At 43.0% G+C, this 20,108-nt stretch overlaps 1 protein-coding gene across 3 annotated transcripts; it reads left to right on the forward strand.

Annotated features, from left to right (window-relative positions):
• Positions 1–207: 207 nt before the first annotated feature.
• On the forward strand, positions 208–19,353 carry LUC7L (LUC7 like). 3 transcript variants are annotated; one of them, XM_085307210.1, is made up of 11 exons: positions 892–975; positions 1,697–1,791; positions 7,021–7,119; positions 7,705–7,815; positions 8,350–8,493; positions 8,916–9,092; positions 9,704–9,792; positions 14,979–15,008; positions 15,893–16,057; positions 17,177–17,238; positions 18,643–18,730. In XM_085307210.1, exons 1-10 carry the CDS (start codon positions 966–968, stop codon positions 17,202–17,204), a joined length of 948 nt encoding a protein of 315 aa, XP_085163336.1. In that variant the 5' UTR covers positions 892–965; the 3' UTR covers positions 17,205–17,238; positions 18,643–18,730. The 3 variants fall into 3 exon arrangements, with proteins under 3 accessions (XP_085163335.1, XP_085163334.1, XP_085163336.1); XM_085307209.1 differs by lacking the exons at positions 892–975; positions 17,177–17,238 and adding an exon at positions 208–255 and having other exon boundaries at positions 18,643–19,353; XM_085307208.1 differs by lacking the exon at positions 17,177–17,238 and having other exon boundaries at positions 645–975; positions 18,643–19,353.
• The last annotated feature ends 755 nt before the right edge of the window (positions 19,354–20,108 follow it).

Below are 20,108 nucleotides of genomic sequence, written 5' to 3' on the forward strand. Positions count from 1 at the left end.
CCGGGCATCGCCGCGCCTCGGGGCGGCCCAGCGAGCTCGCCGGGCGGTAGGGTAGCGGTAGGCCCGCCCGGCGGAGCAGCGCGCCTCGGCCCTGCCCCTAGAGAGAGCCCGGCGGGGCCGAGCCCCGGGAGGCGCCGCGAGGGGAGCCCGCCGGGCCGGGCCCGAGCCCCGGCTGCCGCACGGAGGTTTTCCGCCCGTAGCCTCGCAGGGGAAAGCTCTGTGTCTAGTCAACACCGCGCATACGGAAGCATGTAGGTAGGTGTGCCGCTAGGAGCCAGCCGTGGTAGTTGTTGTCCAAGGAAAGAAAGGTTGCAGCCTGTCCAAAATATATTCCTACTACGGTTTGTATCTTCTTTCTGCGGCTTACCAAATACTTAAATTCACTTTGGCACATTAGCAGGGCTGTTCAGGTACTTTGCACTTTGTTTCGTAAGTGAATAAGTGCTTTTCTTTCTTTGTGTATTGAGTTGCTTTTGAATTGCTTCCCATATTTTTATTTCATACAAACTGAACAATTGTGGCCCCTCTATTTTATTTATAAAGGTTCAGTGTATCTTTGCCTGCCTACATCAATCTGCAAGGGAGTTGCAGAAAAGCCTCATGTTCATCGAGCCGTGAGTCACAACCAATTTTTAAAGCTGTTATAACAAAAAAAAAAGTGTTTGCTTTTTTTTTCACAAGTAACTTTAAAAGCGTAGCTTAGAAAGAAAAAAAAAACACATTTTCAGTAGACAAACATTATTCCTGGATGCTTGCAAATCCTAAACTATATTCATACGTTAGTATTACACATACCTGTGTCATATACACAGATTAGCTTTAAATTTGTCACATACCATTACCACTTTGCCTTTACTTTTATGTATCATTCCCCTGACTTCCTTACTGCAGGTGTGGGCAAGAAAACTTTTCCTTTAAAACTTTTCAACAGTGGGCATAAAATTCTGCAGCTGAGGTCTTGAAGAATGCAGATGGGTATAGTATATGTTGGAGCTCGCAGTGTGTATTGACTAACTTTGTTTCTTTTTTTCTTTTTTTTATTTATTTATATATTTTTTTGCTTTTCTGATATTGTCTCGTTTAAGTGGCTCCTGAGTGTAAATTGTCTTCTGAGGGTGGGAAGTGGGTGGGAAGTACGCTTCATGTTCGAGGCCAAGACCTACGAGATTCATCTTTGCACGGCCTTGGAAAGCACACTGCATATTTGGCTTTCAAACCAAATGGACTGATGTCTTAATTATCAGATTAGCAAATAGCAGCTGCCTGTAAAGTGTCAAGCACAGCCCTGTTTTGTGATTCATGGCCCTCTGATAGCATGGGTTTCAATATCTCCTGCCCCATTCGTCACATTAAAAAAGGAAGAAAATAAGTTTTGGCTGTGAGCCAGACTGTCTCCTTTTTTCTCTTCTGGCTGTGCTGTCTCTTTATATGGATGACAGGCTGTGGACACTATCTGGCTCGCCAACACTGTGTTTAACATGGTGTACTGGATGAATAAACGCTAAAATAGTATTTATTGCCAATTGTAAACGTTCCAAAATATCCTGTTACCCTCTAAGCTTTTTCGAGTTATCTTGGGGAGCAGGAACACCAAGTATTTTAATCTGCATATTGAGGAGAAATGATCATACCGACATCTTAGTACTCTTACCAGTATTCTAATGTCTCCTTATTTAAAACCACAAATGAATTTCAGGAGATGAAACCAGACAAAGGGTGAAGTTCACAGATGATCGTGTTTGCAAGAGCCACCTTCTGGACTGCTGTCCTCATGATATCCTGGCAGGAACAGTAAGTATATCCTTTATCATAAGGTGTTACCATATGACAGAAGCTGATAACACAGTTCAGCACTAATCCATGCATCATAGATAACCTCTAAGAGATGCCACTTGGGAGAGATCAAGTGTTCCATGCCCTAGGAACAGGCATAATTTTAATTTTAGTTTGTGACCTGTGATTGAAACTAATGTATCTGGGAGTTCCCAGAGTTATCTTGAAACGTTCTTTTCTCACAATTCTTGTGAAGTTGCAAGACTATTTCTATTTTATCGATTTGGGGTCATTTGGGCCTGCAGCTTGTCTTGTGAAGGTCACAAGATCAGAGCCTCTTTCAGCTCCCTGGCCTCCTGGGCACTGTAGTTCACCATTATATCTTCACGTTAGCAAGATCTTTTTTCTCACTAGCTGAAATAATCCTTAACCCTCGCATCTTTTCAGTCTCCTTTTAAAGCATGTGATGTTCTTCTGATGGAACTGCCTCAGCAGCAGCTTTTTCATTGTTACTGCTTAGCTGCAGGAAGCATTGGAGTGCTGATGGCGGGTTGCATACAGCTCAGGCAGACTTTGTCTTTAGAATTAGCTGGGCTGAGCAGTATGTCACTCTGCCTGCCTGATTAAAAACAGTTGCATCTCCCTGCTTCCTTAGTTGCTGCCCTCTGGGGAAAGAGCTAGCTAATTTTCAGAAATTTGGCTTAAACGCKCTCTATGTGAGCAAAAGATGAAATAAGCTTTTAAAAAATGATCTTGTGGAATGAAGTATCTTATTTAGGCACCCCAGATGAAAGATCCAGCTTGACTTTCAAAAGAACAGGTGGCACATTTTTTTTTTTTAGTTGTTTCAATGTTACATAATTGCAGGATGAAGATGAATGTGGGTACTTGAAATCGGTCTTTAGCCTTACTGTTTGACACTAAATACAGTGATGTTTTACATTGTCCATCCATTTAACTAGATTATTTAAAGATGCCCACCTTTTCATTTTATCAATAGCTTGATTTGACATAATGGATTACCAGCAAAGGGAAGGGCCAGCAGTTTTCCTTTAGATTGTATCACTGCTAGAGCAAGACTGTATGGCAGTGCTAGTAGRAAGAGCTTTAGCAAAATCTGCCTTGGCTCTGAGCACTCAAACTTCAACTTCTGAATGCTTATTATTCCTGAGTAAGATGGGTAGAGTTGAATACCAACCTGTATATTTTTCAACTCTTATAAGGGATGTAGGGCAGAAATTTGAAGCTCAGATATATTTTCCAGGAACCCCTACATCAGCTTCCATATCACCTTACTTACAGTTCAGAATTTTAAAGGTGTTTAAATTGTCTCTKCCCTCCTCTGGGCAGGTCATCTTGTGGGTTAGGGTGTATTTTTTATAGCAGCATTTCAGGGCCCAAATTTCRTTTGAAAGTGCAGGCTGCCTTCTTCCCCTTCTGGCAGATTTCCAGGAAGAAGGTAGAAGCTGAAAAGATTAAATTTAGTGGTGAGTGGGACCATTGGCTCTAGCATCAAAGCRCAGAGAAAAAAAATCTAAGGTGTTCAGATATGTTTGGAGTCCCCTGGGTCAGGTAGGGGCCCACTGAGAAAACTGTTTCTCTTGCTTCTGTTGTCACTTGTGTGCAGTGAGTTGTCTCCTTGTTCTCAGTGTGGAATTTGCTCTCAGAATTCTCACGCAGCAGCAGGAGGGAAGACTGCTCCTGTATAAGGGAGCTTTTGGATCTCTTAAATGATCATGTGCCCTTGAAGTGTCTGTGGAGCTCTCTGCATTGCTCTCAGCCTGTTCTTGACAGTAAGAAAATCTGGTGCCACAGATCTGGTGCAAGAACATGTGATTTCTGCGAGGGAATCGGCGTTTCAGCTGTCCGTGGTACCRGCACAGAATGAAACTTAATTGGAATATGCAAATTTTATGAACTCAAACAGTTCTACTAGTGACTTAGTCTCTATTAAGAGAGATTGAGAGATGTGAGTGAAGCAGCCTTAACTGGATCACAYAGCATCCACCTCTGGATGTGTATTGAAAGTATGACCTTGGATCTTTATGGAAACTTCCAAGAGATACTCCAAGCCTTCTGGTAGTTATCATGATTCATCCTTCCCCCTGTAGGTACTATTACTGCTGCATCCTTCACGTATGCAGATACTCCTAAGGATTGAGAGGCTGACTGGAAAAGAGCAGGAGGCTGGGTCCTGTGAGTAGTTACGTTCAGTGAAATGTCATGAAGTCCCATTCACTGACCTTCAGGTGCAGCATATGAGGAGGACTCCAGACTTTAAATGAAGTTCTGGTGTATTTCCTGAGAGCTGCAGGAGGCATGTTGGTGTTTGCTTTGTATAGGTAGGCTGAGGTGTCTGGTCACAAGAGCTAGAATTTTAATTTGGCTTGCTCTTGTGGTTTTTTTGTTTGTTTTTTGACCCCAGAAATATCTCAAAGCATTGTGGCAAAACTCTGAATTAGAGAAGCAGTAAAGTCTCCATTCTGCATATTTTCGGACACYGTTAAAGAGGTGGAATTATTAATATTTTTGGACTTACTGGGAAACTGTTTTCACTGTGGGAGGAACAGTTTGCTAGACATCTGATCAGCTATGCTGACTCAGGGACTGTTTGCTCCTTGATTTATTCCCAAACTCTGTGTTCCCAGGTGAAGATACTCTGTTCAGCTCTTGTTGTATGTTAAAACTTGTCACTAAATAAGCTACGGTGGTTCTCTTGTTGGCTTCAATGGGAAAGGTGGAAAATTCTGSAAGAATGTGAGTTAGTGGTTAGTACATCCATGTGCTGTTATCTGGGGGCTTGTTATCTAGGCTGTTAGTGACCTGTACTGAGTTAGCTCTAGAACAGACAGTGGGCATATTTGTGTCAGTGGGAGGACTGAAGCATGTTCAGAGATGACATCAGGTGATAATCCTCTAAATTTGTTGGCTCAGCTAATGAGTAGACAGATAAATCTAAAAGCTGTGCAGGTAGAATATTACTGGGAAATTGCATTCATAGAATTATTGTATCCACTACTGGAAGATATCAGCTGAAGAAATATGAAGATTTTTTTCATGGGAATCTGTGCTTTCCATTTTTGTTTGGGCAAAATTCTGTAGCGCTGTTTACTTCTGAAGAGTGTTCCTTATGGAAGAAAGATCTGGTGAGTTAGCAGTTTAGCTGAAAAGCTCCTAAGACTTGGACGCTCGGAACTTGGACTGCTCAGAAATTGTGAGCCGGACTAACTATTAGTGGGTATCTAGGTGTATTAAATGTTGGGTGGGTGGGTGTGGGGAGGAGGTGAATCTTTGTTCAGGTTCTTCTGGTCTTCTGGTAACCTGTCTGAAGTATCAGTATCATCATAAATCAAGAACTTGGAGGAAGACTTGAGGTTTGTATGCTGACAAATCCTGGATATTCTCCCAGAGGAAGAGGTTGGGAGATTCGCTGCCTTCTAACGAAGTGGGGAGAGGAATACAGAGCACACTGGATTTTTCTGAAGTTTTGGGTTGGACTTCCTTCTCTGAAGTGGGGCTAGTGCTTCAGCTTGCAAGAAGATTTCAGAGAATAATATTTACAGTTTCTGACAGTTTCRTAAGATGTCATCGTTTCTCCCTGTACTGGAAAGGAATCCCGCTAGAATGACCATAAAAATAAAAGATTTAAGTCACATCATGCTCTAATGTTGTGGACAGTTGTTTTTGTGATATAATGACAGTAACCTAGCATCCCTTGGAGAGGCTTGCCTGAAGATGAACACTAACCTCTGAACACACTGTAACACTTTTTTTTGTAGGAATTAAATTTCTACTATTAGAGAGCTCAAACAGGACTAGTCCTGAAGGCAGCATCTGTTTCTATAGCCTGCTGCTTGTGGCCTCCAACCTTTGGTAAATCTGAGCAAAATGAGGAAGAATAAATAGTGGCAAGTCACCCTGAATTGTTTTTTGTTTGAAAAAGAAAAGTTAGTAACACAGGTAACTGTCTAAAACGTGAGCATTACTTGGTGGAGTTTGCTTTAGTTGCTTTGCTTCCTACTAATCACTAGCGTTGTTGTTGTGTGAGTGCACTGCTTCACGTGAGTGTGCCTGGCACCCCCAGCTCTAGCTTGGGGTGTTTTGCAGGGGTTCTGAGTCCTGGTTTAGCTGTGTTTAGCTTTCACTGTAGTACTCTCTTTTTAATGTGTTGTCGTCTGTGGCGTTCAGTTTTGGGCTCCTTGGGACTGGAGGTGGCTGGGAGGGAAGAGGATGGATGACTGGCTGGGGTGTTACTTCATGTGATGCCGTGTGCGTTGGTCGTTCTTCCAGCTTGCTGCGGCTCACATTTAAGCCTTGTGTTATTCTGGCTTTCAAAATGTTAGGTTCTTTTTCTATGTAAGGAATAAGAGAAGTGCTCTCTGTTAAATATTGATAATGCAGAAGTGCAATTTTCATGTTTTAAGAGCATAATTCATCTTTTTTTGCTGTTAACTACTAGGTTGGGGAAAAAACAACAAATTTAAATAGCGTTTACTGCTATGGGAGTGAAGGGTAGAATGCGGGTCAGGGCTTTCTGGCAAAGGAGATGTTCTCAGTAAGTCGTCTTTGTCTAGAGAAAYACTTGTAGGTTTATGCGTAGCAATTTGCTTTGCTGGACTGGTGGGATTTTAAAATCCACAGCTGCAACTGAATATGGGAAGGGGTTGATAGTAGGGTTTGACTGTATGTGTCTGATGTTGCTGTGCGTGGAGTTGAGCTTTTCTTCTGCCTGTACTCCTTTACCCTTAAGTTCATTTCTCTCCTGATGGGAATAGTTCCCTCTGTATTTTGTGATTTGTCTGGTATYGTTCACTATTTTACCCAGGCTCTCTCTGACACACATGTGCTTTTCTATGTGAGTTTTAAATTTTGGATACAAAGCTATATGTTTTGCTGGTACTGTAGTTCCATTATATGAGGTGTTTGGTGTTGGTGCCCACTGAAGGAGTTTCTGCTGCAGTATGCTGTGCCTTCCCAGCTCTTTGTGAGGCCATGTTGTGAGCTAGAGCAGAAGTGGAACTGGACTTAAAAGAGTTGGGGTGTTTTAGTGTTGCTCCAGAAAGATGTAGAAGGTGCTTCTAGCGAACCTGTAGTCCTTCTGGCTACTTCTATTATTGACAGCTTGAAAGGAAGCTCTCTTTCCTAAAGAGCCTTTATTTTGAAGTTAACTGGCAAGAGTTAAATATCTGTGCTGCTTGTTATAATGGGAGGCTCTTGTGTTGATTTCTMTTTTTTTCTTTTCAACAGCGTATGGACCTTGGAGAATGTACAAAGATTCATGACTTGGCACTGCGAGCAGATTATGAGATTGCAAGTAAAGAGAGAGACCTGTTTTTTGAGCTGGATGTAAGTTTTGAGAATTTTTATTCTTGTAGAAACTGCTCTTGAAGTTATTTGGTTGAGCAGCTGAACTCAACAGGCATTTCGGCTAACCAGATGATGCATTATGTGACAAGAATGTGATCCCTTCCCAGATGTCATCTGGGTGCTGACTTTAAAGTGTAAAAGTAATTATCACCCTTGCAACCCTATTAGTCCGGGTAGCTCCAAGGATCTTCCAGCATTCCTTGCAACCCACACCCACTACTCTGTAACAGGATATTGTAATGTGGTGGCTTGTCCCAGAAAGAGATATAATGTTAAAAGCCTCCTGCTCTGTTTCACTTTTACCAGATTTGTCTCTCTATGATGGAACAAATTAAGTGGAAGAACAATTCTGTCTTGCCTTTTCATGTTATTCCAGTGCTTCTGTCTTTGCACCTGTAGTTCATGCTGTGGAGTTACAGTGTAAAGTAGTTTTAATGTCAGCATCCTGCAGCATGTGTCAGAGTAAAGGATCAGGTTCTGAACAGTTGACAAATTTTATTTCTTTACAACGTGTCGTGGAACTGGGAGCACCTTTAATCACTATTCTTTGTTTGAAAAATGCAGGCTATGGATCACCTGGAATCCTTCATTGCAGAGTGTGATAGGAGAACAGAACTGGCTAAGAAACGCCTGGCTGAGACACAAGAAGAGATTAGTGCTGAAGTGTCTGCAAAGGTATTGTCCTCTTGTTAAATATTTGTCCTGAAAGCCTGGGGAAGAGCACTGGCTCTGTGTTGTCTCTGAAGCCATTGATGTTGGAAAGTTAGGCTCCAGGGAGCCTGTGAATTCCAGCTGTAGTCCTGGAATGAAGTAATGCTACTTCAACCTTTGTGATAAACTTACTGATTCAGAAAGGGAAGACATACTGGAGTAATGCGTGAGCTCTAAAATAGGTTGCTTTAGTTGCTTTACTCTGTTTGGTAAGCCAGGAATGTGCCACATTGTCTGCAGTAGAACTGATGATGTCTTGTCCATGTCCATTTTTCTCCCTTTGCTATGTATTGCCAACTGCCTTGTCAGTACTTGGCCCATCAGTGTCTCTTTTTCTTTTTCCTTGGGACTCCTTTGACTGTTGAAGGCTTCTAGTCAGCTTCCAATAACTGCCTTTTTTTTTTTTTTTTTTAAGAAAAAAAGAAAAAAAATTGTCCTTCAAGCTTTCCCAAGTTTTTTTTTTTTTTTATCCTGTTTAAAACAAACTATTCTCTTCAGGCAGAGAAAGTACATGAGCTGAATGAAGACATTGGAAAACTCCTAGCTAAAGCTGAACAGCTGGGAGCTGAAGGAAATGTTGACGAGTCTCAGAAGATCCTGATGGAAGTGGAGAAGGTCCGAGCCAAAAAGAAAGAGGCTGAGGTATGGCTTTGATCTTCCTGTGAATTGTAATAACTGACTGAACTAGACTAGTGTGTGACAAAAGCTGGGTAGTTCCTGCTGCTTTTCTTCTTTCACCAGCGCCTCCCTTTTTCAGTTTCATCAATGTACTGGCAAGCAGTTGGCAGTGGAATGTGACTGACATTGAAAAGCTTTTAGAAACCTTTATCTACTGAAAAGTACTGACTGTGAAGGGGTTTCTTCCTCTGAAGTATCTGATTACTAGTCACTYGCAGGGATAGACTGTCAGGCTAGCTGAAGTGTTTTGTATGGCACCTTGTTTAYGTTGAGGATTCTTTTCTGACCTCTGAAGGCAACAGGACAATTTCTTCKGGTGTTTTCTGGAGAGTTGCGACTATGTAAGGGGCTGTCCTTGACAATTGGCTGTTTTTTTCTCTTTTCAGGAAGAATACCGAAATTCAATGCCTGCGTCCAGTTTCCAACAGCAGAAGCTGCGTGTATGTGAAGTCTGTTCTGCATATCTTGGTCTCCATGACAACGACAGGCGTCTTGCTGACCACTTTGGAGGCAAATTACACCTGGGCTTCATTCAGATTCGTGAGAAACTGGATCAGCTGAGGGTAATCCTGTCTATTTCAAACCTTCTCCTTGTAGTCCTGAAGACATTCAGCACTTTAAGTTCATAGAGAATTCTTTGCAGACAGCTTGTGTAAGCCCAAGAAATTTCTTGTTCTGACTTACAGAATCTCTGAAACTTCAAATGGACGTTTGCCTAACTATGAAGAGGTTCATAGTGCTGTCACGGAAGGTCTTGAGTAGAGGAAGTGTTGAGTAGAAGTTTTCTGGATTGCTTTGTAATAAAATTGTGATAATGGCCTTGCTCATGAACAGAAAGCTTTAGTCTGCTTKAGTGGAGGATTATAATTCCTGTGCCTTGTTCGTCAGGCAGTATGTTCAGGTCAGGGCCTTGATGCATCATTGGCACAGAGATGGAGCACTGTTGTGTATACTCATGGTGAGACAGTCCCTGCCTCAAAGCTTGTGGACTAGTCTCGTGTAGCACAAGCACTGAAAGCAGAWCTGGGAATGATATTTCCTGCACTGATGTGTGTTAGTAAAGTTGTGAGGAAAATGAGAACCTTGACAGATTCTCAATATCTGAACAGTCTCCCTGCAGATCTCTCTGACCTGTTACTGTATGGCTGAAACATGATGTGAACTTCTTTTCTAGAAAACAGTGGCAGAAAAGCAGGAGAAAAGAAACCAGGATCGTTTGAGGCGGAGAGAAGAGAGAGAACGAGAGGAGAGAATGGGCAGGCGGTAAGTGAAAGCTGATAACTGGTTTGTGAAGCTATTTTTGAAGTAGCCTAATTTCTTGTGTCTGAATGCCAAAGGAGAGCAACATCTGCTCCAGTGTGTGTGGTTGGATCAACTTTTGGGCATGCTCTGGAGGCTGTTTGAGCACCTTAGTATGTAATAAAAAATGAAGCAAAAAAAAAAAAGGCATAAAACCCCTGCTTTAACACCACACACAGAGTCATTCTAGCCTCCATTTCTTTCAGATAGAAAGATAGCAGTCATCTTTGTAAGGTTATTGCAATTGGGAGAGGTTCCTCAGGACTGGAAGAAAGCAAATGTCACTCCAGTCTTCTAAAAGGATCGGAAGGAGGACACATGGAACTACAGGCTGAAAGTCTCACCTCCATCCCTCAGAAGGTTATGGAGCAGCTAGTCTTAGATACTGTTTCCAGGCACAGGAAGGACAAAAAGATGATCAGGAGTAGTTAGCATGGATTTTCAAAGGGCAAATCATGCTTAAAACRCCCTGATGGCCTTCTATGATGGAATGGCTAGCTGGCAGGTTGAGGAGAGAACAGTGAATGTTGTCTACCTTGACTTCAGTAAGGCTTTTGACACTGTCTCCCATAGTTTCTCAGTTTGCCTTTGAGGATGTTATAGGCCAGATGAGCACACAGGTGGATTGAAAACTGACAGAGCTCAGAGGGTTTTGATCGGYGGTGCAAAGTCTAATTGGAGACCGGTAGCTAGTGGAGTACCCCAGGATCAAGAGTGGATCCCATCTTGTTCAACTTATTCATCAATGACCTGGATGATGGGGCAGAGTGCACACTCAGCAAGTTTGCTGATGATACAAAACTGGGATGGAGTGGCTGATGCACCAGAGGTCTATACCCCTATTCAGAGAGATCATGACAGGCTGGAGTGATGGGCAAGAGGAACCACGTGAAGTTCAGTAAAGGGAAGTGCAGAGTCCTGCACCTGGGGAGAAATAACCCCGTGCCCCAGGACAGATTAGGGGCTGACCTGCTGGAAGGCAACTCTGCAGAGAAGGACCTGGAGGTCCTGGTAGACAAGAAGTTGACCATGAACCAGCGATGTGCTGTTGTGGCCAAGAAGGCAAATGGTATCCTGGGCTGCATTAGAGAGAGCATTGCCAGCAGACTGAGGGGAGATGATCCTTCCCATCTACYCAGTCCTGCAGAGACTGTAGCTGGAGCGCTGTGTAGAGTTCTGAGCAAGAACATCTCTCATGAGAAAAGGCTGAGAGAGCTGGATTTGTTTGGCTTGGAGGAGAGAAGGCTGAGGAGGGATCTTATCAATATGTATATATATCTGAAGGGAAGGTATTAAAGAAGGCTGAGCCAGACTCCTTTCAGTGGTGGCCAACGACAGGATGAGAGGGCAGCAGGCACATACTGAAGCACAGGAAGTCAATCTGAACATGAAGAAAAACTTCTTTCCTGTGAGGGTGACTGAGCATTGGAACAGGCTGCCTAGAGAAGTGATGGAGTCTCCATCCTTGGAAGTGTTCCAAAACTGTCTGGACAGAGTCCTGGACAACCTGCTATAGGTGATCTTTCTTGAGCAAGGGAACTGGGCTGTGTAATCTTTAAAAACCGCTTCCAACTTCAACCATTCTGCGATTCTATGAGTTCCTAGCAGTCTTCAGGCCTGTATTGGTACCATCTTTTGAATCCAAGTCCGGATAAAATGCCTTCAGCCAATGCATCTGAGTGGGAAAGTTAGGATGAGTGCTAGCTCTGCTCAGAAGGCACTGGTCATGAAAAAATTCCCTGGCCAAAGATGATTTAAAAAAAATGGAGCTAGCCTCTGAGCACAAAATGCAGGCTGTGATTCTTATTCAGAAACTTTCCAGTGTTAACAGTGAGGTACTGTTGGAACAACTTTCCAAAATGCTTTCCAGGACATCCATGTGGTGGTCTGCTTTGAAGGGTCCTAATGATTGGCTGCTTTTGGTGGCCATTGCCATATATGTCACCTCTCACTCATAYGTGTATAATCCTTAAATAATGGGAGTGGCTGTGGTGTTGGTGTTCAGGTGACAAGCTCTTCTGCCTCTTGCTGGCTGAACTGGAAAACCTTTGTTGTCTTTACTCTGACCGAACAGGAATCTGTGTGTAAACACTTCATATAAACGTGAGCCTGATGTGAAGAAGGTGGCTATTTGCTAAGGGTAGGCAGCGGAAGTGGCAGAGCAGGAATGCTACTCTCATTGTCAAAGCATTCCCTAGTCCTACCTAAAGTGCTTTTACTCAGTCTTGTACTTCTGCACCCCTTCCCCCTCCCCCCCTTCAAAAAAAGGCCTATGGAGAGCTCTTTCTGACCCTTAGCCTTATTGAAGAGGTTTTTTTAACCATCCATATGAGGTAGATAACTACAGTATGCTCTAAGATGGTGCTGACTTCTGGAAATGTTAGTAAAGAAGTAGCAAAGTCAAAGAAGCTTGGYTTTCTGTAGTCTGTGACTTGGTGATTTTGGCATCTATGAAGATGTAAGCCCCAAATTGTTAYGCTTTATCTGATGTGGGTGTTTTATGGGTTCGTTCTCCATGTGGATTAGCCGATGTCATATGAAGTGTCAATTCATGCGGCACTTTCTGTAGAACATCTCATTTTTCTGGCCTCCATGCAAAWTTGGCAGTAATGCAGTTATATTTGGGACCTGCAGAACCTGGAATTGGCTGATGAGTGCAGGAATTAATTGCAAGGGACTGATGTGTGTTGTCATATTGTAAATCTGGCTTGTTATGGAGAGGAAGTTGAAAACAAAACAAGAAGTGTCTTCCAGCGCAGCTGCTTTGTGGCAAGCTCTTTCTGAAGCATAGTGTGACCACTTCTAACTTGGACTTAGTATGTCTGTCCCCGTGTTCCTGGAGTTCATTTTTGTGGGAAACTCACCAAAGCCAACAGAGTTGCCTTCAAGGAAAATTCTCTGGATCTCTTAGTTGGTCTGCATCTCCCCAAAATRCTTGCAGCTTTCCTCCTGTGACATACATGTGTTTTTTGAAAACATGTGAATATATCTGCTAATGGTGTTTGAAGACTAGTTTTGAATACCCAATGCTTTAAATGCATAAGGTTTTAAGCATTGCATTGGGTTGTCCTAAAGCATGAGTTCTTGCTAGCTCTGCATATGGCCAGCCTTGGGCTTCGCTCCCGTGTGAAGGCATCTGTGTACTCTTCTGTTCTGGCTTTTGTAACATGTGTTTTTTTGTACCTGAGTATCATACAGAAGAGGTCAATAAGGTTTTATTTTGGAGAGGAAAACGATTCAAGGAAAGAAAATAGTTGTTCCAGTGGGCATTTAGTACCAGAACTGGAGCTAGAACCTAGATTTCCCAGTTCCTACCCTCTGCTGTGGGTGTTGTGCAGCACTGCTTACAGGGGCGGTTTTTCCATCAAAAACTGATCAGTAGGTTCTTCCAGCTGTTAGACTACCTTTCTTAAGCAGAACTTCATACTTGAAGGAACCACAGAAAACATGTACTTCCTTCATACCTGTTTTTGTGGTGTTTTCATATGCAGCATCTTCACTGTCTTACTCYGTAAGACTATCACTTGAGTTTGAGAAGGCTTTGTGTGGATATGTGCCCCAGTGGTTCAGAATAAAGTGGTCAGGAGCAGAAGGACATTGAGCACTTGAAGTAAATGCAGTCACCAGTACAGGTTCGACCACCTACAAGGCATCTACGGGAGGTCCAGTTGTGCACTCAGGTTCTGTCACATGAGAAGGTGCATGGCTATTGCCTTGCTCTGCTGGTTTATCAGCTCTGCCTTCACCTGGTTTTGTCATGTGTTGCCTCAGCCTATGGTTCAATCACCTGGCTCCGAGTTCAGCTCTGTCCTGTTTACAATCCTGTAAGCTGAATTCCTTTATGGATGTTTGTTTTTTTCCTGTAATGGATGAACAACCCCATTTCCTTGTGAAGGAATATCAGTGCGCATTGATCCTTGTATTCTTGTCTTATCCAGGTATGGTTTTAAAAGGCTGTGATTAAAATAGACACTTTTCTATTGTGTTTTTTGAATTATTATTTTCTTTTGTTTGTGCATCACTCAGCTGCATCTCAGTTAGAGCCACAGAGCTCTTTTTGCATTCAGTAACTGGAACATCCCCTGTGAGTCTGTCTGCAGTGAGGAGATCAGAGCAGTTAAGAGCCTGGATCTCCAGCTCACTGAACAGAGACTGCCCACCTCTTAATTAAATCAGAAAGCGACCATTCAGACTGTGCATGAAGTTTGGAGGTGCGTTTCTGCTAAAAGTATGCTGGCTTTGAAATGCCTCTAGAGAAAAAAGAAGGGTGTATCTTCCACATGCAGTGGTATTCTAAGTAGTACTGAGCAATGGTGCTCAGAAATTGAAAGAAGTGTGACTTTACTGTTTTCAGACTATTTTCAGAAGCTAATGTTTCTGGGAATGGAACTAAAAGAGCCATACGCGAGCTCTGAAGTAATACAAATGAGAATGAGTGGGGTGGGACTTYAGTGCATTACAAGACCCACTGCTAAATTTGCTCTCAAGTCTGAATGAAAGATTTTCAGTGTGTCTCTTAGTAACAGTTCTTCCCTTGTTTCTGTGTTCCCTCTTTTTTTCTAGCTCATCTTCCCCAAAGAGAAAACAATAGTGCAAACTTCCATTTAATGTCTCTTAAATGAGAAAAGTGAGAAGATACTGTGTTTTTCTTAAACCTTTTTTATGTGCATTTACCTTGAAGGAACCAAAATCATAAGCTGGACAGTTGCCAGTTTTCTCTTTTTGACTGTAGTGTGACAGTCGTCTTCCTTGAAAATTTTGAACTAGAGGGGGTGACAAGTACATACTGAATGTGCACAGTAAAATTTGAGGTTGGAAAGGTGCATGGTGGAGTTGTGTTATCAGAGACTGGATTGGTTTGTGGAGCTCTTCAGATAGGAAAYGTTTCATGGAATTGAGAAATTTTCCCTGAAAAGTTTTGTAGAAACTAGTGCTTGCTTCTACAAAGTTCTTTGCTTTTGATTTAAAAAAAAATGCTAACTGAATGCTTTAAGGTTTTTAGTTTTTATGGCAAGCTTTTTTTTTTTTTTTTATCTGACATTTTGAGTATTTATGGCATTCTTGTGAGAAGCTACTAAGGAGAATGGATTACGTTATTGAAAAAACACCAGCTTTATCATACCTTCTCTCACTTGAACACTCCTTTTTAGGTCTGGATCAAGAAATAGAGATCGTCGAAGGTGAGTGTGCAGTTCTCCCAAATGCCTGTTTTTGTTTCTGTCTAGTTAAAGGGGCTTTTCATGGGTCTCAGTGCAGTTCATGCAGTACTCCATTCTTTTTGTCATCCTCTCTGAAAGAAATAGGAGCTACCACTTGGACGCTTTCATGGTGCTGTGCTACTTCTAATGTCACCAGCAGGGCTAGAAAGAGCCAATGCTGGCCAGCCCGGTCAGGACAGGGACAAGGGGTGCTGTGTGCTCCAGAATGTGAATCAAAGAATGTGCCTAGTGCCTTTTACAATAACTGTCTCATATCCTTTAATTATCTTAATGTATGAGATATATCTATTGCATATGTAATGTCTAAGATATAAAAGTGGAGAGATTTAAAATTGAAACCTTTCACTTCTCTGTGAAAAGGTTGCCTTACTCCATGTGAAAATGTACTTGGAAATGTTTCTCTGCTGTCTTCCAAGCACATTGGCATACTTCGTTCTAGAAGATTGAAACAAATGCACTCCTGAATTGCAGTACTTGACAGGAGACTGCAGTGTAGGTTATGGCAATTTTGTGTGTCATTTATTTTGGCTTGGCCTCTTATACAGCCTCACTTTGACTGAAGCGCAGCTGGTAGCTATCCTCTAAACATTGCCTTGTGGTTACACTAATGGTGGGAGCTTTTTAGTAAGCTTCCCAGAATTTGCCTGCTGGCATTTTGTTAGTAGGCCCCAGAGGGGGTATGTTAACCCTGGGGGTGATCTGTGTTGACAGAGATGTGTCTGTGGGGTGAGTGCTGATGCTCTGGATGTGTGTTACTCTGAACGTCTGTGAGAGATGCACTCGGGTGTGCAGATCTGACATACTGGCGTATCGCCTGTGTCTGAGATGGTCCGTGTCCTCTTCAGATCACGGTCTCGGGAGAGGAGGCGAAGGCGCTCGAGATCAGCTTCCCGAGAGAGGCGGAAGTCTCGTTCCAGGTCCCGAGACCGACACAGACGCCACCGGAGCCGTTCCCGCAGCCACAGCAGAGGTCACCGACGAGGGTCCAGAGACAGGAGCTCAAAACACAAGTATGCACGCTTTTCACACAGTGCTTCTGGAAAGGGGAGTCCTTGATATCACAGTGAGCCACCTCTGATTGCTTAGTGTGAGCAGCAGTGTGGCCAGTTTCTGAAGCTAGGAGCTGCAGTGTCCTGTGCTAACTCCCGAGCCAAAGCAGTTTTCCCAGTGGCTGTCTGTAGACAGCCTCATCTGAGAGCACTAGGGCAGTAACTGAACAGTAGGGTCCCAGCTCAAGAGGAGAGTCTAGGAGGTAGAACTGTTGTCCTCTGAATTGCAGTGCTGAATCTTGAGAAACTATTGGTTTATTTTCTTGTATAAGCAGTAGCATAAAAGCCTGCTTGTGGTAACTCAGCCTCCACAGGTTTGTAAAAGTCAAGTAACTGGGAGGTGGTTTTGATATTACATTCCTGTGGTTATCTTCTGCTTCCCGGCTCCTTTCTTTCAGCACTGGGGCATGTACTGATATGGGGAAGGGAGTGTATTTGGGAAGTGGAGGGAATCTTGTGTTACGGTAAGATGAAGAATAGTCAAGAGACAGACAGTTTTCTAGAAATGTCCATTTAGGGGAGGAGAAAAAGCTGAAAGGAGAAGGTGGCATATCATTCTCCTGTCACTGAGATCATGTGTTACAGAAGTGCCCTAGTCTGAAGAACAGTATGAAGTCTCTTCTGAAACTCAGCAAAACTGCCCCTGTGGTGGAGGAACGAGGAAGCAAGTATATGTATGAGTATTAGCAAACTTCAAAGGAATCATTGTGCTTCCTTACAGCCCTCCTAAGCCCAGGGACAAGTATATCACCAGGTGTTCGCTGAAGGTGGAYCTAGTATTCTTTTTAATGCTGTTAGTTAGTAAGAGAGTGCTTTAGTGCTGTCTCACCTTACTAGACACCACCACTTGAGTACAGTGCTGAAAACAAACCTACCCTTGTTGGTGGACTGTCTTGTGCCCCTTCTAGCTAAGGGGTAAGAACAGATTTTAAAGATACTTGATGAAGGGGAGGGGAATAATGGTCTGCAAAAAAAAAGTCTGTTAATAATTGAGGGGGGGTTGTATAAATACTGTTGATTCTCCAATGGCTGAGATACTAAAGTCCTTTTTTAAATCTGTCTTGAACATGAAAAATAAAGAAAAGAAGTTTGGACAATTAGGAAGTGAGGAAGACCCTGTAATAACTATTACTAAAGAGCAGGTAAGGGAATACTTCGAAAACCTTGAATACATTCARATCAGCCCATTGAGGTTGCAGGAGGATTGGCTAGCCAACATACTTTCACAAAATTACTGAGAAGTGGGGAGAGATGAAGAGCAGTTTAAAGAGACAAAAAAGTGATCAAACAGAAAAGCCCAATCCCCTGAAACAGTGTAGCTTCTGCTTACACTTAGAGAATTAATGAACTTCACATTACAGTCCTGCTTGTCTTGATGTCTTGCTTCTAAAAAGAAATGGAGTGACTGAGCTCCACAGATCCCACAACAGTGTAGGAGAGTTATGGACAACAGGAATTGTTGTGGGATTGGCAAAAGAATTAATCAGATGAGATGCATGTTGTCTTCAGGTTAAATGACACGATTTAATGAAAATGAAATTGTTGATGTGATACAGAGGGCTGTAAGGTTTTAATAAATCACTTATGCAATATTTTAATACTTTAAAATCAACATGAATAAAATCTGGAGCCTTTAAGGTACCTGCCAGGTCCCTTTTTGTAACTGCAAAGAAAAATCCTGGGTGCTGAGTTCTCTCTTCAGAGACCTGTGCAGGGTCTCTGAAAGCTTCTGCCTGGTTCTGAAGGGGTTAGAGCTGTTAAGTGATGATAAAGGGTCAACCTTTTGAAGGCTGCTAGATGATAAGCTGATTTTGAACAGTTGGCATGCATCATACAGAAAACTGCCTTTCAAGACTGAACCTAACAAGGAGCCCTCTGATTAATTCTGTGTGGGCTGACTCAGTGAAGCACTGAGTCGTGAAATCAGTAGCTATCCTTTGGATAATCTCTGAAATGATTTGCCCCTGTTTTGGATTGTGAATGTAAAGCTGCATCATCCAGTCTTTACGTAGAGGATGCTGCCAAACATTTGTTACTCTGCATCTTGACRAGAATAAAGTCCAGGACTGAGCAAGCATTGGAATCCAAAGAGTATAGCTGGTATTTAAAGCAGTTCTTGAGCAGAAAGCCATGGGCTCAGAGCATGACCAAAGAACACTCTTAAGACACAAACAGGAGCTGAATGATAGAGGAGGAAGAATTTGCAGACACTTTAGTGTGGCCCAGTAAAACAGCGGCCCCAGGAAAACACCTCAAAAAGGGTCTGTGGAAACAGCTATGAAAGGATCACTCTAAGGAGAGAGTGACGAAGGCTGTGCAGTGCTCTCACACTGTAAAATTTGGAGTTCTGTTACATAAAGCTTGCAAAGGGACCAGCGTTTCTATCCCAGGTGATAMTACTTCTGCTATCACAGTGCCTAGAAACATTTCCTTAAGAAACTTGGATTATGTCRCAGCCCTGTTAGGAAAGACTTTGCCATTTTTATGCATATTTTCATATTCTTTTAGTTGTGAAGCTTATAGTGATGGTATAATTTGTACTTCAGATCCTCTAGAGATCGATCTTCAAGAGAAAAGTCCCGAGACAGAGAGAGGAAAGAGAAGAGCTCTTCTGAGAGACGGCACGAGAGCACAAATGGCAAATCTCGTTCCAAGAGATCAGAAGAGAGAGAAGCTGGCGAGATCTGAACTCAAATGATCTGTGTTGCACTGTAAATAGTCTGATAAACATTCTACACAAAGCCTAAATTTCCCATTTATATTTACTGAATACAACTCATCTTTTGTAGTTTTGAATTTTTATTGTTTGGCAGATAGCTGTGAGTTTGTAGAGACACAGTTACGTACTGTTTAACAGGATTTTGKTTTAGTAGGAATAAATAAATCTGATGGATTGTTTTCAATACAGGCCAGTGGTTCACACACTGTTTGTCATGACCCAGTGAACGCGGCAGTTAGAGTTAATGCTGTGGTTGGAAACCTAACCTGCTGTAATGTTTGTAATGCTTATGCCCTTTCCAGAACATCTCCCTGACYCTTTGCACAATTGGAATTTGAGAACATCAGTAGCACTGGTTCTAACTTGATTCATTTTTTTCCTCCTCTGTTTATATATGTTAAAGGGAATTCAGATTTTTTTTAAGTGCTTAGCAACCTCATTTTTTGTCTGCAGCATTTAAGAATTGCCTCASTATTCCAGCTAAGGCAGGACAGACAAAATTTGGCCCAATATCCTTTTTTTTTTTTTCAAAAGACATTGTATGACCAAATCATCTGGGGCATGTTTCTGAGATAGGCTCAGTCTGTTCCTAGTACAGGTGTCTAGGATGATAAAAAGCCTGTGCTGAAACAAAAAAACCAGGGTTGATTTCTTACAGAGAGGAGTACAGCAACTAGTCTGCCTGTTTACCGTGCACTCTGCGGTCAGAAAATAACTTGCTAGATGGGGCGTTCTGACTCGCRAAAGAAGTGTTGGGGTGTGCGTGTAAGGGCCAGTCAGGCAGACGTCGGTCGAGTGGCAGAGGTGACTCTCGACTGCGGTGGGCAGGGCAGGGCAGGGYAGCGCGAGGAAAGCAGCTGCCTCGGGGCAGCGCCGCGTACGCAGGTGTCCGTGTGTGCCACTTCTCTTGCCGATGCTCGCAGCTGGCGCGCCAAGGACTGGCTGCGTAGTGAGGACTGTGGGAAGAATTGCGTATTGTAACTAGCTTCTTTGTAACTAGATTTATTTTAAAATAGGCCGGGAAGGTGTTCTTTACTGTGCCAGCTGCAGTTGCAACCCCCAGGATGGATCTTTTGTGAGAGCTGTCGTGTGACTGAAGCACTTAACGCGCGCGGGGCCTTGCTCTGCCGGCGCGGCCCGAGACCGAGGCGGCCAAATCCTGGCGCTTCTACTYGGCGGCCACGAAAGCGTGTGTAAATACTCGTGCAGCAGTAGGTGTGCGGCGGGTTGGGGTTTTCCAGCGCTTTTCTGTTTGAGGCTCTGAGAAATTATTGCTGTTTTGATTTTCCTTGC

The sequence above is a fragment of the Rhea americana genome, unplaced genomic scaffold (assembly GCF_003343005.1).
Source record: "Rhea americana isolate MKP2758 unplaced genomic scaffold, rheAme1 scaffold_255, whole genome shotgun sequence".
In the NCBI taxonomy this organism is placed as follows: Eukaryota; Metazoa; Chordata; class Aves; order Rheiformes; family Rheidae; genus Rhea; species Rhea americana.